Genomic DNA, 17,828 nt, shown 5'->3' on the forward strand with positions numbered 1-17,828 from the left:
GGTTGAAGAATTGCACCAAAGTTGTAATGTCTATCACCAACGTACGTACATGTACCATTATTATGTTTACATCCTCCAACTAATTACACAGATAACTTTAACTGGCACCTATCCATATAATCATTAAAATAACGATTAGTTTTATGCAAATTATAATTGCATTATTATCTTTAAATGATTCAACAAGTCAATGATCTACATGGTCATCCTACGCAAATATAAAAACATCTTTATAAATCTTAATAACTGCTATTGTTAAATGATCCTTATCCTCAATAGCGAAAGGTTAACAATTGAAGATCAGACGAAAGAATTCGGTGGTGCAATTAAAGTAAAGGTAGATAAAATGTGCGCAATAATTAAATTAGCATAGTAAACAATAGCATGGTGGGTTAACGCCGGCGCTGCCGCAGAGCATAGATCAGAGATGAATAAGTAATTACACGATCAGTCACGCACGCACGCTTTGTGCCGCTTCAATAAACACCTAGCTCGGTGTAGCTCGAGGAACCGCCGGCAGACGTCAAAAGATCTAACGAAGTGTTCTGACCTGGTCAGAATAATTTTCTGCATTTATCTTCACTGATTGAAGGGAACCGGTTTCGGAGCAACTGATGCAACCGCCTTTTCTTAGACGAAGTTCAATAACCGAGGATCAAATATCCTCACTTCTAAAGGTTTCTTGAATAAACAACGACATAAGTTTTATATAAAATTGCCCAGGTCTGTGCATTTGAAAGATTCTGGTTTCAAGATTCTTCAGCAACAACTGTTTGAATTCGCCTATCACATATAGTTCCCATAGCATTGTTTCAAAGCCTAACGGTATCCAATGTCTTGGAAATCAACACCCAGGTTACGCAAAGTTCAAAGTGGTAAAAAGGTGCAATTTTAGCAGTAGGTGCAATTACATCGTTATGTCATCGAGAAATCTGATAGGTGTTACCATGGTTACCTGTTGACATGTTCTCTACGTTTACAGATCATTATATCTTGCATAACCTGAGTGTCTGGTGTCTTCAGGAAATCATTATGGTTGATTGCGCGTTTATCTTCATTCACATGCGTTTTTGTGAGCGCTTCTTTCCGGATGGGATGGTGAACTTTATGATGTTCGGTAATGAACCTGGTAGACTTTCTACTACAATTACTTGTTAAGCCGGCTTTACTGACGATTAGGTTATCAATATCGAGCTTGCTTACCTAATATGATAAGTGCTATACTTATCTGTCTTTCAGTAAACAGTTTTAATGGATTAGTGATGTGCACATTGCACATGCAGGTAATATTCTTACATAATGTAAGAAACATGAATGAGGATTTATTATTTGAGAAGCAGCGTGTTTTAAGCATGCTTGTAGAGACAAAACAATTGAATTGCCGTATCTGATCTAGAATGTATGTGCGGATCAAAGGCACACGCGTCTCGTGGGCGGCCATATTGGCAACATGGCTACCGGGCCAGGGTCGCCAATCATAATTACACGACAGTATCCGATGACAACCAGTTGCTCAATCACAATGAGCTGTTAATTCAATTGTTGGAGCTTTCAAATTGTGCCACAGTTGCATTGTTGGGTGGTGTGGAACTGGGGCAAAAACCTGCGGTAACCTGCGCACGATTGGATGCAGTGGAAAGGTCAATGGTCACTGGATTAGATAGTTGTGATGGTAGTATTGAAAGGACTGGCTGGTCAACAACCAGATTGTCAAGCAAATTGTGACCTTTTTGGAGCAGTCTGCAATTACGGGTTGTTTGAATGTATTTCGTAAATTGCATACTCTGATTTGATTACCTATGTGGGAACTTCAGGATTTTGTTTTGCAATGTAAGGTCATAAGTCAGTTTGATATCGAGAAGAAAATACATATAAACTAATACTTTATCAACGCTTAATGGAAAATTGATTATGAGTCATCTAATTATTTACAAACATCTTGCTTGACTAGCTTCTAACATCACCCCTGACTAAAGGGGAAAGTTCCCCTTCAGAAAAATAGTAAAGATAAAATCGATGGTTCTCATTAGTAGAGTGGTTGAAGCCGACCACGCGGAACGTAACAGGTTCGCTTCCTGTGCACAAAACGCAGGAAACCGCCAGCCGGAAGCGAGGCGTGGCGTATGCAGGGTCATTGTCAGCCCTAACCCTAATTGTTTAAGTTAATCATGTTATTGCATTTACGTAGATAAATTAAACTTGTGTTTTGTGGGCGTGGATGTTATGAAGATATTGAATTTCGGTAGGAGTCTGGTACCGGTATAAAACCTAATAATCCAAGCAATAGGTTTTCAATTGACAAAACCATTATAGTTTTCGATTCAACTTTTACAAGCAGTTCTTGTCTTCGAGGAAAATAATTTTCATAAGAATAGTGAACGTGCCGACAGCCGTGGTTCACTCGATTGACTAGCGAACTCAACGAATGGTAATTATGTTTCTCTCACGTGTAAACAGCTACAACTATTTATAAAACATAATGCTTTGTTTCTTGAGGAAAACTTGTGAAAATCTCCATTCAAGCATAATAAAATGTCTATTGAAAGACGAGTAGCGTTAGCACATTATTATTACTGAATTATGTTTACGTTATAGTGGCTAATTGAACCGTAAACTGGGATAGATGGAGTATTATAAGAGAGTATAGAAAAGCAAGAAAATTACAACAATAACAAACTTTTTACATGGTGAATTCCTAACATCTCATTTTTCTTTGCCTACACATAAAACAATTCCAGTATTTGCATGAAGTATCACAATTCTTCTCATATTCAAATTTCGCACAAGCATCAGATAGTCACATTGTTCCCACGTACAAGCGTTTGCCGCTGGTTCCCTCGCCCTAAGATATTGTGTTAACTTTATGTACAGTCTCCAATAACGGCAATAACATGTTAGGAGTTATAATAGAAAATAAATTATAAGAAGTTATTATCATAGAATTGAATAATGGATCTTGAACTCAAGCAAGGTAAAGCAGGTAATTAATTATACTTGAGAATTAATATCCATACTACACAAACACCATTAAATACTGGGTAAGTAATGAATTTAAAAATCGTAAAATAAAACACAATAAAAATAAAGTCGAATGAGTTAAGTCTGAAATCAAGATGCAAAATTAGAGTCAAGTGTAAATTCTAAAGTGCAAGGCCGAAAAAACCTCATGCACTTTATAAAAACGTTTTATGTCACAAATATAAAGTGTTCTACTTAAGTTCACTGAATAATTGCGGTATTATCGTATTACGTTTATAATAAAAATAATTTTAACATATAAATATATGTAATGAGGTGCAATTAACTTTTGATAAAAACAAAAAGATAATAATTGCTGAATATCAAGTTCATGTTTACTCTGGTTTTTTGGCCAATTATAACAGTTCTTTTAATGGATAATAAATAAAAACTACTAAGTAGCTACTGCCTATGCGGCATCGTTCATATTTTATGCAAAATAGCACTCAATGATTATGTATGTGCTTTCAATAGTATCTTTTGTCCTCTTATGTGTGGTAAGGAACCAAAGATTTATTATCAGAAAATAAATATTCGTAGAAAAATAAACAACTAACTGTAGTTGCCGACAGTACATAGTAGCATGCAAAGCTAATTACTCGAGCAGCCATGGGAAAAGAGAACAATTAAATATGATTTTTATATCTTCATGACAATACGAGACCTTTGCGTTTTGCCTGATAAGCTGTAACGGGTAACTAGTGGTTGGAATAACAAAGGTTATGAGATTGTCAACGCTATGTAATTTATATCATGAGTGCTTTTTGTGGAGTAAATAGAGTGGAAGTGCAATTATGTCTAAGAGGAACTTGAAGAAATAAGCATCTGGGATTGTAAAGAGAAGTAAGGTACGATAGAAAAAGAGTACACTATCCAAAGTATTTATTTTGGATACACGCAAAAATTTTTACACAGTTTTGGGTCTTATCAAAATATGATAAAATCGACTAAGTACATATTTAAGCTTTGCAGTTTTAGTTCTCTTAATACAGATAATAATATATTTGAGAGGTGTGAATTTCATATGAAGTACTGTTATTTGACACTGAAATGAGATTTCACTTTTGGACGAGAAAAACAAAAGGAACGTAACACTTTTGCAGTGGTTCGTGCGAAAATTCATACGTGTTTACACTATACGAATAAATTATGTTTTGAAAACAACTGGAACCAAAACATCGTACTTAATCATCATCGGTGGAAACCTGGTATGTATAGAGTTTAGTCAATAGTCACTGGTGCACTCAGATGCTCATGCTTTCTCTGTGTGACAAGTGGTTTTTGTTCAGCAGTTGAGACAATACATAGAGCTCCGAAGAATGCATAAATAAAAGGTGTCATGGCATGGAATATATGGAGGTAATGGCGTGCCAAACTGGACTTCTACCTGAAGGAATAGGTCCAAGTGACAATAGACAGAAAAAAATCGAAGGAAGAAGGCCGCGTCAAATTGCACTGACCTGAAGGAACTTTTTTGATTCCTACAGAGAAAAGTTTGAAGGAAGGAAGACTTTTTGCATTTTTGTGAGATCTTACAATACAGTAGGAAACTTTAAGCTACAAGAACAATAAATCATAAGGGTATTGTGGTTGGTACTTACTGGCATGGTCGTCGTGCAACAGATTGTGGTATCTGTGCTGCTTCTCGGGCGCGTCGAGCCTCATCATCACGCCGTTGTCACCACGACATAGTCATTATACTGGAACAAACGAGATTTTTTATTAGATAAGGAAGAAGATTAGATTTAGGATTTGTGCCTTATTTGTAGAGCACCTATCTTTGTGATTTGTAATCATAAGGTCCAGAGCTCAAAGTTCAAGAATGCAGATTGATGACATGACTAGCTTCCATGGGAAAATCGAGTTTTAGATTAAAGTTGTTGTAGGATTTTTCTGAAGGAACTAAACATTAGGGCCGACTCAAGAAAACAAAACTGTTAGTTTTATTAGGTAAACTCTCCGAATTATCAGGTAACAAACTCTACGGACACATTGTCCATTTTTATTGCAGGTACATTCTGTATGTCAAGGCTACTCAAACACTCATATGAAACAGTAAACACTAATTTCGCATCGTCATACAAAACCCAAACATGGCAATGTTGTCTCAACTATCGTAATATCACAGCAATAAATGTCAGCAGCTACTTAAACCACTAGAAACAAAATAAATAAAACCAAGGAGATTGAATTTTCAAGTTTATTAATTGAATTAGGTACACGCCTACAATGATAAGGATTTGTAAATAATTTCATAACGATAAGTTTGTAAGAGATTGCGAAAAAAACAGTTGCCTAACGTTCTGTAGGGTTGTTGACCGCATGTAATTGGGCAATTCAATTGATGTCATTGTTGATTGTGATTTTATTGTCTGCTTTTAGTATCGTAACGACACTGTGGTTTATGACTTTTGGTCTTACTCATGCAGATTTGCGTACAGTCTCCTTATAGTGTTTACTGTTGAGTAAGAAAGACACGACTCACAGACTCTATCCTAAAAGAGCTTGTTTGTATGTTTTGTTTACTTGGACGCGATTATCTCAAGTTACAGGCCTGATCTTATGTATCGAGGAAGATTCTAATTCTCACGGGACTAGGGAAGCTAGCATCTATGTGAACAGAGTAAGAAATCATAATTACTTAGCATAAATTAATTATATTGCTTGTTTTGTGGGTAATCTTCGAGTTAATGAGACCTACATTTAGCTTCATAAAAAGGTAAAGTAGGCAAAAACGTGAGTAAAATAAACATATTTAGATCATTATTCTAGCTTAGCATCGCTTCTCGCGTGATGCTTTTAATTAATAACGAAAGTGTTACATTCGCAAAAAATATGATTAATTAATTATGTATAAAAATAATATTTAGAAAGTAGCACAACATAAAAAAAAACTAGGTAAGTACTGGCAGATTGACAAATTAATAGAAATTAAGCCTAAATTATTTAAGAACTTTAACTTTCAATTTAAGGTTAATATCCCAGATAATATTTTTGAATGCAAAAGTCCAAAAAAAAGTCCGACCTAAATTATGCTACATTCATCAAAAAAAAAAAAGTTTAATCTAATTTTAGGTTCGCAATCAGAGTCAACCCAGATTCCGTAATGAAATTGGTAAAAACAATACTGTTTTGATAGCCACAATGAATTCAAATGACCATTACTACGGTAGGTGGTCTCATAACCGTAATTGGAGCATTGTACCGAGATGAAACCAACCTCGTTTTTATGCGCGTACGCCACAATGTAGGTACCTATTTTGTGAAATTTATGAGAAAAGTGTTTTTATTGTTTTCGGATGTGGTGGTGTATTGTTGGCATGTACGCAGTGATCTATCAGAGTAATAAAAAGTGTTACTGGCTGTGGTTTGCGAGTTCTCACACGTCTTGTGGGAACTCTTTCATAATGATGTCTCGTTCGCATAATTTTATTCAAATTGATGTTAAAGCATATACTGATTGACAAACACCCTACATAACTTAATCAAATTGCACCACAACCCAGCATTCTTTAGGTAACACGTAGGTATTTCGCAAAATTGCCTGTAGCCTACAATCAAGCTAGATTGTTACCTCATACGTGCGTAACCTTGACAGTGAGGAACATAATGAATTGGATGTAATTGGCTAAATTCACCAATCAAAGGATCTGTTACTCTACTAATTGAAAAATTGGACTTGGCCTTCCATCGTAGAAATTATGGAAGCAGAATTCTCACAATGGAGTATTACTTATGTAGAGTTATGTTGGTTTGTTTGTCTATACTCCTGTCAATATTAAAGTACTAATAAATTACCACTATAAATGCAGAGTAACTCGTGATGTTGTAGTCAAACGTCATCAACTAGCAAAGGTTACATAAGACATAGCATATCATACTTTTGCGTTAGTTACTTCAAAAAATCTACGAAGACAACCACGGAAGACAACTGACTATTCGTAAGGAGGTAAAGGAAATGTCTTGGTGTATCAGCTTATGGATTCTGATTTCCTTACATGATTTTAGAACAAGTAGCCATACCTACATCACAGAATGACTTCCTAATTTCCAAAACAATTTGAAATACCGCAAATTATAAGATGTAATTAATATAAGTTTTTGCGCGTACAAATTAGGCTTGCAACAAAAACCATGGCGCCATCATTGTTTGCTTTTTTCTAATTCCTGGCTCAATGCACTGCGCCAACGCACGCCTACGTCTACCTGTGCTGGAACAGGGTTGTCACCAATGCAAAATAAAATAATATTTACTTGAAAGGGAGCTACAAATGGTACTTTGCATTATTTAAGGTTACACTGAGAACATACAGGAATACCTGAAAATTTCCGGCACGAACCGAACGATTTTAAAGTAACAAATATAATTTTGAAATAAGAGTTCTCGGTTCTGTAAATAATATTAAAAACAATATTCTAGAAGAAACAATCATTCGGAACAAAGCAGAAAATCTAAAATAAGTCGTATGACATAACACGCGCAGTAAATCGTGCAAGATTGATAAAACAAATCGTGTTCAATGTCAATGCGTTGATAAGCCGCCATTTTGCAGTTCCTGATATCACACGTCCCTGTAAATGAACGAAATCAATGAAAACTGTTCAATTATGGAATTACATCCTGGTTTATTTCTATAACAAAATGAAAGTAAATTTTCTAAACCTTGATAGAAACCTAACTTCGAGACTTTGACTCATTTGAATCATCAAATTTTTGAAAAAAAAAGAGTTGTATGGCGCAAGTGGAAAAACCCCTGTTAATTTCTTTATAGCTTTGGAGTGTCGACGTCGGTGCCAGGAAGCAGTCAGTAACACAAAACGAGAACTACAAAACCTCGAACATTCGAATAAAACAGGAACTGAACGATTATTGTAGGGCAATATTACAGTGTGATAAAGATAAATATTATAATTTATCAATCGATAACACGAAAAATCAATATTCAAAATAGACTTTAATAATGGTATTGTACGCTCTTATCAATAATTTTAACTTTAGCGGGGAATCATTCGCATTATCAGCATTTTATCAGCGTAACTTTTTATCTACTAATAACAGGTCTATAAACAATATTAATATTATACGTGAAAACCTAAAAACAAGACACGTCACCACAACAACTGAGCATCATTTCAAGAGTTTTTCCGACGTTAACGTTAATATACCAACTCCGACATTAATGAAGGGAAAAAAGGTAGATGGACCTGGAAATCCATACATTACTTTAAGTTGATACCTATACCTATGTAAACAAATAAAATTGATTTGATTTGAAAAATCCGTGACGTAAATCGTAGCAGCCCTAAGCTTCGCGTGTCGTCACCGCGTCACCGGTCGCAGGCGCACGCTTTCGGGGGCGGTCGTGACGCAACCGTGTTTAGTGTTCCGTTCCTAGCTCCCAGTTCATAAGCACTAGGAACTTACTAGTAAAACAGGAAGCCTTAGAGAACATTGAACTGGGACTTAGTAAATATTTTGTTAAGGAAGCCGGGGAATGGAAATGGATGTTTGTCAAGATGCTAGTGTAATTTTAGAACGTATGTACGTGATAGAATGTTTTGTAAATTTTCCATCTACCTAATATAATAGGATGACATCAACTAGTTAATAGTAAGTGCAGTTCTTACGTGGTTAGGTAGGTAATTAAATACGTACATCGTCGTGTGTATGTGTGGATGTATGTACCTGCGTCGATGTGATCAAAGTGTGCTTAAATATGATAAAAATAAAAGTTACCTGTATGTGGTCATTTTCATCATTACTTTTGTTTGAGATTATTTGTATTTAATGAAGCTGAATAAAGCAGCATAAACAACTGAGGGCAAGAAATATCTTCTGACACAAATATCGCTTTCTAGAATTCAGACATAAATAAAGACGTGACGTCTACAGGATAATATTAATATTCTAAAGGTCGATTAGTATCTAAAGGACGATAAGATGATAACGGAATCGATAGTAAATAATAATATATGGAACTCCATCCAAGGAAGATAAGTACAAGTAACTAGATACTGTTTATGAGCAAATACAGGATTAAGTATGGGGTAGGTATAAGGATAATTAGGAATCTAGATTTTATCAAAATGAAGCTCCTTTCATATAATTACTTTATCCAAAGGCTAATTGTGTGTAAACTCAAATGATACCTGTGGAACTGTCTTTCGTTCTCCCCAACGTTTACTGATAACTGAGTAGATAACTATGGTCATCGTCCGGTAGGCAGTAATATGTGGGTACTTCTGAAATTGCCCTGTGTAATGGGCTAACATTTTATGGTTGCTAAATGCCACTATTGTCATTGAAATCCCACACACTTGAATGAAGTTGGAGTAAATGCCATAGAACGATGGTTTTAGGAAGAGTGTTATTTTGCCTTTTTTATTGCTTTTCAAAGTTTATTTCGACGATTCAAAGCTAAATTGGTATCTTTAGCATCTTCAGCAGCTTTAGCATCAATAATAATTTAGAAAATAAATGAATCATAAATCGTTTAGGAATTAGATAATGCTATTGCGGTGTAAGGAACAAGATTCGGCTTCAGAAAGCCTATACAATAGCGAACATTATCATCAAATGATCCTAATCAAAGAATTGAAATAATTCATTATTGGCAAAGCCTATAAAACTTCAAGCTAGTAGTACAGAAACCTTAACCAACAAGATCAATTGGCCAATCTAATCGTCACAAATCGAAGGTCCGTCCATCAGACTATCAGATGGCTCCAATTGGCCACAATTAATCAATCGGCTGATCTCCATTCACAACCTGCTGTGAATGGAAGTTACATCTATCGATGGCACAGTTTCTCTGCTATGTGAAACGTTATGAGGTTGTGTGCCAACTAAATCAGAGGGAGCGGAATCTTAAAGTACAATAATAGGACCTTTTTTTTAAGGGTAATTGTATCATCGATCATCTGACAACAACATTTAGAATGCTGAAAGTCTGTATCATTATAATAAGCTTAGTAACAGCCTTCTCAGTCTTCCAAATAACTCGTAACAAAATAATCATATCATAAATTATGTAGTACACTAAACAGCTGTAATTTCCAGTCACGGTTTGATAAAAAATAACAACAAACGATGAACTTGTTACCACTTCAAGTGACTATAATTGTGCGCCCATTATTGTCGTATTTCTAGTGCAATTAACATGAAGCAATAGAAACAAACAATAGTCAAATGGACACTTAACGAAATAATAGGCACCTTCGTAGTGCTATTACAGTTACTAGCAATTGTTATATTAGGAAAACACTCAAACAATTTAACAATAAGAACCTAAACCAATTGATTTTTATGTAATTTCTGTTCGGTTGGAACTTTATATAGAAGTAGTTACAAGTCTTCAAGGCTGTTCGAATCGCGGTTTTCATGGCTCGACCGAAATATAGTCGCTCATTGTATGCAGATGTGACAGATGGCGAAAGTAGATCCCCTCGGCGTGCCGACGCGGACGCGGGAATCGAACCGGCAAGCCTTTCATTTCGGTACCGTGTGGCAACTAACGACCCTACTTGCATACGAAAACGTTTTACATAAAGCAAGTGACGGTTTGCGAATTTTGATCACATTCTCGTGTGAAACTTGTACGTTATGTATTTTGTTTCGTAAGAACATTTCTTCGAAAATTATGAGGAACAGGTGGAGTTTTGCAAAATGCTGTGATATTGCGTCAATTGCATACCAATATACAGTTTAATGGACCGCTTATTGCGCAGTTCTGGGATAATTTTGAACGGATTACCCATTGCGAAGCATAGAAGAGTGTCTGCTTCGCACTGAAAACCTTGGTTCACGTTTCATCAGGTTGATGAAAGACGACTTTTGTTAATGGAATGTACTTATTCTTTTACCAATGGAGCAAGGTGCAAGCAATAAATAAAGTTATTTAGTAACGTGAAAGGGCTTTAGATTATGACAGAGATTAATTTCCAAACAAGTCCACTTAGTCACGCGTGACATATCTACAGTCAACTTGCGTTACATAATAGTAACTTAAGTTCTATAGGTCACTTAAACTAAGTGATTGTTACACATAACTTCTAACCGCTTTACCCACAAACAAAGCGATCAATCTTTATATAATTAATGATGTTGAAAGTGAAATGAAAGTGAGTTGACATACGAAACGTAACTGTTTTGTTTATGTAACTGTTAATGTAATAACATATTGTAAACCGTTACATATGTTACATGAATAATTTTCAGCATTACACTTTGTCGTGAAATTAGAAATAGCCAAGCCTTAATACAGAAAGGTATAGTCAAACCGAACGTATGTATTGATAATAACCCACACAGAACTACATATGTATTTGTCCTTTATGGGAATCTAACCCATGACAAGCAGGACTGCAATCATCGTGGCTTCTTCCGTAGATTGCTGCTCCCTAAGCAACTTCAAGTCGTTTTGCCAAAAGAGCTCAAGTTCTAAGACCTTGAGTTTCATACCTAGACCCTGGCCTACAAATCCCAGACACAGTCAAAATAATATCCTGTAGCAGCTCCATCTAGATTTGTAATTTCCTTGGTTTGTGCCCAATTCGTTCTTCTCTATTTAAGGCAATTTAGGAAATACGCCAAAGATAAGGTTACCACAGCTATGGTGCAAATTTCCTTCCTCTATTCCATTTTAAGGTTTGCTAATCACTTATTGTAATCTATTGCGGTGTACGGCCTTCTTGGACTTACCAAAAGACTGGACGATTAAGCCTACGCTGTCGCCTATTCTGTCCTTTGTTACAATGAAGATGAGGCTAATTCTTTGCGTAAACCTACGCAATGTGTGTTTTAGGTTGTAAATATGTCGTTAATTAAGTTTGCTTTTGTAGTTGAAGCGAATATTGCGCTTGATTTGATTTTGCGCGTATAGTGAATCTGATGAAAATTCTGGGTTAAGCCCGCCGTTGTACATAAACTGTCTTGATTCTTTGTATAAAGGTATTTATGTTAAGTGTGCAAAAATAATAAACAAATAAATAAAATAAAATCCAACTACGGACGAACTGATACGATTCGATGGAAGGTTTGCAATTCTTACGTCTGATGTTATACAATAGGACGTTCCTCATTTTTTGGAAAATAAGGCTCATAAGTAAATAGGGAGTCGTTTACATAAACGACTCCCTATTGAGCAGGTGGTGTCTCTTTAACTTAATTGCATACTAGACGAGACCGGGCCTTTTGCCCTTTTCACTGCCTGACAACAACATTTCGTGCCATAAATTCCCGTCACCTAACTACATGGTATACACCGTCGTCTAACTACACAGTATGCAGCAGACAGGTTTAATTTTGTTAATTAACACGTGCTCTTTACCGTTCACATCTAACCTCGTTTGACCGACAGCACGGCACTTTCATTACGCTGACATAATGTAGATATTTAAACCGGAGCAATGAAACAAAAACAAGACCAATAGTATAAAGTTCTTCCTTTTTCAAATCAATCTTGATTAGTTCTTCTGAATTAAAAACCATAAAAAATAATGGATGATAGTTATAAATGTAGCAGCAATAAATGTAGAAAGATATCCCTGTAATGTTTCCACATCCTGCAATTAATGATATTTCATCCCGGGAACTGGTCGTTCTTGCAGCTGAACTGGCATTAAACCTAGCTTGCACCGAGTTAAAGGATATTATAAGCCGACGGTGACTGACCGGTTTTTTCGCCGACAAACGCAGTCAGATGCATTGCGTGGCGACCTTGTGAGTGAACGGCTCTTACTTAACTGCCGAACGTATCAATATTGCCATCTAGATTTGCCTAGATAGCTTAGGAATTTCATACAATTTTGGTTTAATTTTATTTGGCATAAAAAATGAGGCATTGTTTGTGAAAATGTGACCAACTCTTTTTATTAATCGGATTATTTCCCTTGGGATGAAAGCACTGAAAAGGTGTAAAAGGATGCAATGTAACATGACCTAAGTGCATACTCCATTAAATACTGACAGCACTTAAAATAATTGTCACAGCTTTGCAGTCGGTCCATATAACCTTGAGGTGCAACTTGTTGATATCGAGTATTGAAACAAGTTTTTGATCAATTCAGGAAATGACATCCAAACAGTTTGGGCTCATTGAACAAAAAACCTGTGTAAGAATACCTTAGTTGGCTGAAATTAAGTAAAGTAGGTGACCTGTCGCCTTAGCACTTAACTAAAAAAAATCGCAAAATGAATACGATTTTGCCCATTCAATTGCCGAAAGTCGATTGAAATTGAAAATGTAACAAGAAGTTTTTGTGTGGCATAGTATATGTTTTATTGAATATCTTTAGTTTAGGCCAAGTCACACCATAACCGTTACCTGGAGAGGTCAAAAAACAGTACTTACACACTCACAAAGGCATCATGGACTCATAAAAGACCTGATTTACTCAGCCATATTAGTAGCACATGTCCTATTATCATTAAGGATATTTCTGCAGAGTCGAGGAAGCCAAACACGGCTTGGTGTCTGCCTACGCCAGCTGCAGATTGAGCTCGGCATTACCCATTAAGTCTACCTGTTAAACAGGCAGTCCTTAATCGTCTACCTGTACGGGAGGATCTTGTTTTTGCGAAGACCAGTCTTAACAAAAGAATTTTAAGTAGCAAAGTAAGCTTGCGACATTTTGGCGTGACCCTGCTATGGTTAAAGCGCACGATTTAAAACGATGAGATGCACGAGTATTAAGATGCATTTAACTGGGTCGTCAATAGGTACTAGAATAGTCGTACATGAATAGTATGTACTAAGATGTTCTTACAATACAAGCCCTACTTTTAGTGAATTTGAACTTACAGCAAAGATACAGATCGTATCGAATCTAATGCAATAATACTTTGTAGGGTTAGGCAATGCTGAAAAGGAGAAGTAGAAGTATTAAGATTTTTATAGCTTAAGATCTAGACACACGGCAGTGTGTCCGCCAAGTTCGAGCAAAAAAAAAGAGACACACCGGCCGCCGCCTTGGCAAGTTTTAATAGAAAATTAAATACTTGATTCATTGCGTTTAGTAGGTTTATAACAAGGTATGTGAAAACTTGCCAGGTAACATCATTAAAAAGTAACTATTTTTAACTGAGGTATGTGTATGGAACTTGGTACTTATTCAGATCTCACTTCTTTTATAGGCGAAGCATTCCCATATTATCGAACTTGGCAGTCTTTCACATTTTTGTTTTGGGTGGGATTAAATACTCTACCATCCATCATAATAATGTCAATGGCTATTGCAGCCTCCGCGACCTTTAATAAACCAGGTTTTTGCAATAAGTCTATTTTTAGCCTTAAGTACGCCATTGCTAACGTAATATGTCTTGATGCAGGATATAATACTGAGAGAGTTGATAAATTAGAAACGGAATAAATTAAATGTTTTACATCTTAGGTCTTCACATGTTGCCTGTGCAGAATGAAAGTGTGCAATGCAACCTACCGCCGAATTTCTGTATCCTCAAAATAATTATTTCTACGAAATGTTTGCACTTGTTTCAACGATACATTTTGGTTTCCTCCGTTTATATTTGATCAATAAAGTACCTATACTTCAGCTGTTATGATTTACCCAAGCTGAGTACTTGTATCGACAAGATAAGATCACTTGGCAAAGATAACACCGTATGTTTATGTGCGTCACTTCCTAGTTAAAAATAAACGCTTTTATCAGCTTGATAAGGATGTGAATTAAAAATTAAGTCATCGAAGAATTTTAATAGCTTCCATAATTTTTATAGATATTTTTAAGGCCAAAGTACACTAAGCAATAAATAAACCAGGTACCTAAGAGGTACCATGAAGGTACTCATGCATTAATTATATTATTTCACTTATTTATTTTTATTCTTCATTAGAACTTACGATCTTTGGTATCTCTCAAATGTAACTTTAATTTTCTAGTTTGGTACCACATTTTAGACAGATTGCAACTGTTTATAGTCAAGAAAAACAAATGTCGTAGTACTCATCCTATGGTTTACTGCTCGATTTATCTTAAATATTATTTTAACCCAATAGGCATCGGACATTTCACAAAGTTCTCACGATACATAGCACTATGAACAATACATGGTACAATATGGAATTCTGAACATTGGCGTAAATCAGGTTGTCCTTTCAATACTTTCAGGTTACGCTAACCATGCGAAGGAGAGCGGTCAGCAACCTCGGTCCTATTCGCGCGTCTGCGTTTGCGCATGCAAACTTACTAGCGTGAGAATTTGTGATCGCTCGATTTGCTATCACTAGAGAATGTGGACAGACTTTGGCAATAGGTGGGTGAGATCGATTTACGTATTTACTTTGCTTTAGATCTTTGAGGAGAATTAAGTCATAAAATTGCGAAAAAAGAGTTACTCCTTAGAGAAAAAATATATCGTCCACTATTTCTTACCTACATTACTTGATTGTCATGTCAAATAAACTACATTATTTAAGTTCCTAAAGATGTATTGAAACAAGCTTTATGGTATGAGTTCAAAGAATGTCACTACGGAATAAATAAAGTGAAAACCTTAACGGCAACAGGTTTTCATGGCGATCGCAGATTTCCTAGTCCGACGAACATTCCTGCAGCTAGCCGACTAGCTCAGCTATTAAACAGAGCATAGATAAAGGTTTAGTAATTCAAACTGGATCTATCACTTTCTTATGTGTTAGCACGAAGGCAGTGTAAAAAGAGGTTTGAGCAACTATATGCAAATTGGCTAGGAAGAAAAAGTATGATTTACTTATGCATAGTCCAGGAAACTATGTTACAGGCTGAACTTGTGAAAACTCTTCGATTTGCAATGAGGAATACATCAGTGTTCTTTTTACTAACTTATATTTGTTTGTAGTTTTGGTGAATCAAATTCAAAGAATGACACAAAAATATTTTCAAATCAGGAACTAGTTTTTATATTGTCCATGTGTAATAAATAGTAACACGTATCTTCTGTTGTTTGTTACCCACAAACAGGTGAAACAAAAATACCAGTAGTAGTTTACAATTATTTTGTCTCGCCTGCTTTCTCAGGAATTTCGTTGTTTATTCATCATCATCTGGACTTTTCCCAACTGTGTTGGCGTTGGCTTCCAGTTTGCCAGGCAACATGATACCCCTTGGGATTGGTCGTAATTTTTTAGCTCCTGACTACCCGAGACAAAGAAGTTCAGACAATGACAGTCCACCAACTTATCGTGCCTGATCTTTATTCATCAATACGTTTTATCCGTACCGGACTGTAAAAAACATGATCAAAATCTGTTTATTTAAACTTGGTTGCAAAACAGGACTTTTCGAACGTCAGAAGTTTACAAGATCGACTTCGTTTATTTACGTTTTAATTAAGGTTCAGTTGCCTCATAGTTGAGATATTGCAACACAATGATTAATTATCCTAGTTTTATAAGATAACGGGGTAGCTAAACATTGTTATCTTCATTTACTTAATTTAAAGTTTTTATCTGGGCTCGGCCGGTAACCTCCGCCAAACAGGTATGGTTAGTGATACCGATAATACTCGATTCATAGTACATAATACAGGTTTTTTATTGTTATTTAAATAGATAAAAATAACTTTATAGCTTAATATTATTAAATTGTAGAATTTGCCATTTTTTTCCTCTTGCCATAAGCCATTATACTCGACGTCAATACTCTGCGATGACTTTGTGACTTTTTTATTATGTTATCTTTGTACACTAATTTTCCTTATTTTGGCAAGAACTAGGTTTGTGATTAGGTTAAATGATTAGGCATTATTAGATAGGACAAACATCGATAGAAAACTGTAAAGAGGGACATAAAGAGGCACGTTTTGAGTATAAAGAACACAGTTTACTTTTTCAATTTAAGTTAGTTTTTGTCCAAATTACACTGAAGCACGTGGGTGATCCATTTAGCTTGACTTTTGTGTAATAATGAGGCGTAACGTCACAATTCGGATCTATTAGTCGATAAGTAAGTAGGTAAGTACCTATGCATTCAATTTCTTTCACAGGTAGGTAAGTAGATCTCATTCACTGACTAACCAACAATTATTTGCATGTGATGCGATGCCAGATAGCCAGCATTCTGATAAACTTACATTACTTTACACCTGTCTAACTTATAGTTATTTACAGACAAGCTACAATTTATTATCTTCAAAAAACGGTAAAAGGTGAAGGTACAATCTAATTATATAATTAGTAGGTAATTAATACTGAGAATAGATTGCTTTCAAATCGGCACGACAACCTTTCTTATCGATGTCGTCATAGACTATGAATGAATCATTCGAGTACTTTCGTGAGGTCCCATCACTAGACGACCTACTTGGTTAGGTATACTACGTACTTACCTAATACGTGAGCATTTCATACAAAACAATATATTTTAATTATTGTTTACGTAGGCAGATGTCAATTTGTGTCAGTTAGAATTGATTGATGATGCAGAAAGTCTGAATGAAGATAATAATTTGAAGGTAGGTACATAGCCAAGCTATTCTATTGTTTTGCGTATTATGTTACAAACCTAGTAGGAAATAAGATGATATTATGAACTAGGTACCTACGTAGAGTTTAGCCAGTGTTAAATAGCTAGGAGTGTAAAGGTATTTCTCGGATAAACGAAAGCTAATCTACAATAGTGCATACTTACTAAAATAATAAAAAATACTGATTCATAGGTTTGAGTATCTCACAGCATAAAGAACAATTTTATTCAAAGGACCTAAAGCCTAAACCCCGCCACGGAATAAAAAAAAATGACGTCAATGACCAATATGGATACAAAACCGGATTTTTCTGATTCTGAACGTAAGGGCGCACTCCCCCTCCTGC

General features: G+C 35.6%; 1 protein-coding gene across 1 annotated transcript in view; it reads right to left on the minus strand.

Moving 5' to 3' along the window:
• LOC124636217 (echinoderm microtubule-associated protein-like 2) overlaps positions 1 to 17,828 on the minus strand; it is a 54,107-nt gene that overhangs the window by 35,006 nt on the left and 1,273 nt on the right. The window contains exons 2-3 of the mRNA XM_047172174.1: positions 16,238 to 16,241; positions 4,620 to 4,718 (exon numbers count right to left, since the gene is read on the minus strand). Of these exons, the coding sequence (XP_047028130.1) occupies positions 4,620 to 4,686 (67 nt within the window). The 5' untranslated portion in view covers positions 4,687 to 4,718; positions 16,238 to 16,241. The remainder of the gene's footprint in view (positions 1 to 4,619; positions 4,719 to 16,237; positions 16,242 to 17,828) is intronic.

The sequence above is a fragment of the Helicoverpa zea genome, chromosome 14 (genome assembly GCF_022581195.2).
Source record: "Helicoverpa zea isolate HzStark_Cry1AcR chromosome 14, ilHelZeax1.1, whole genome shotgun sequence".
NCBI classification, from domain to species: Eukaryota; Metazoa; Arthropoda; class Insecta; order Lepidoptera; family Noctuidae; genus Helicoverpa; species Helicoverpa zea.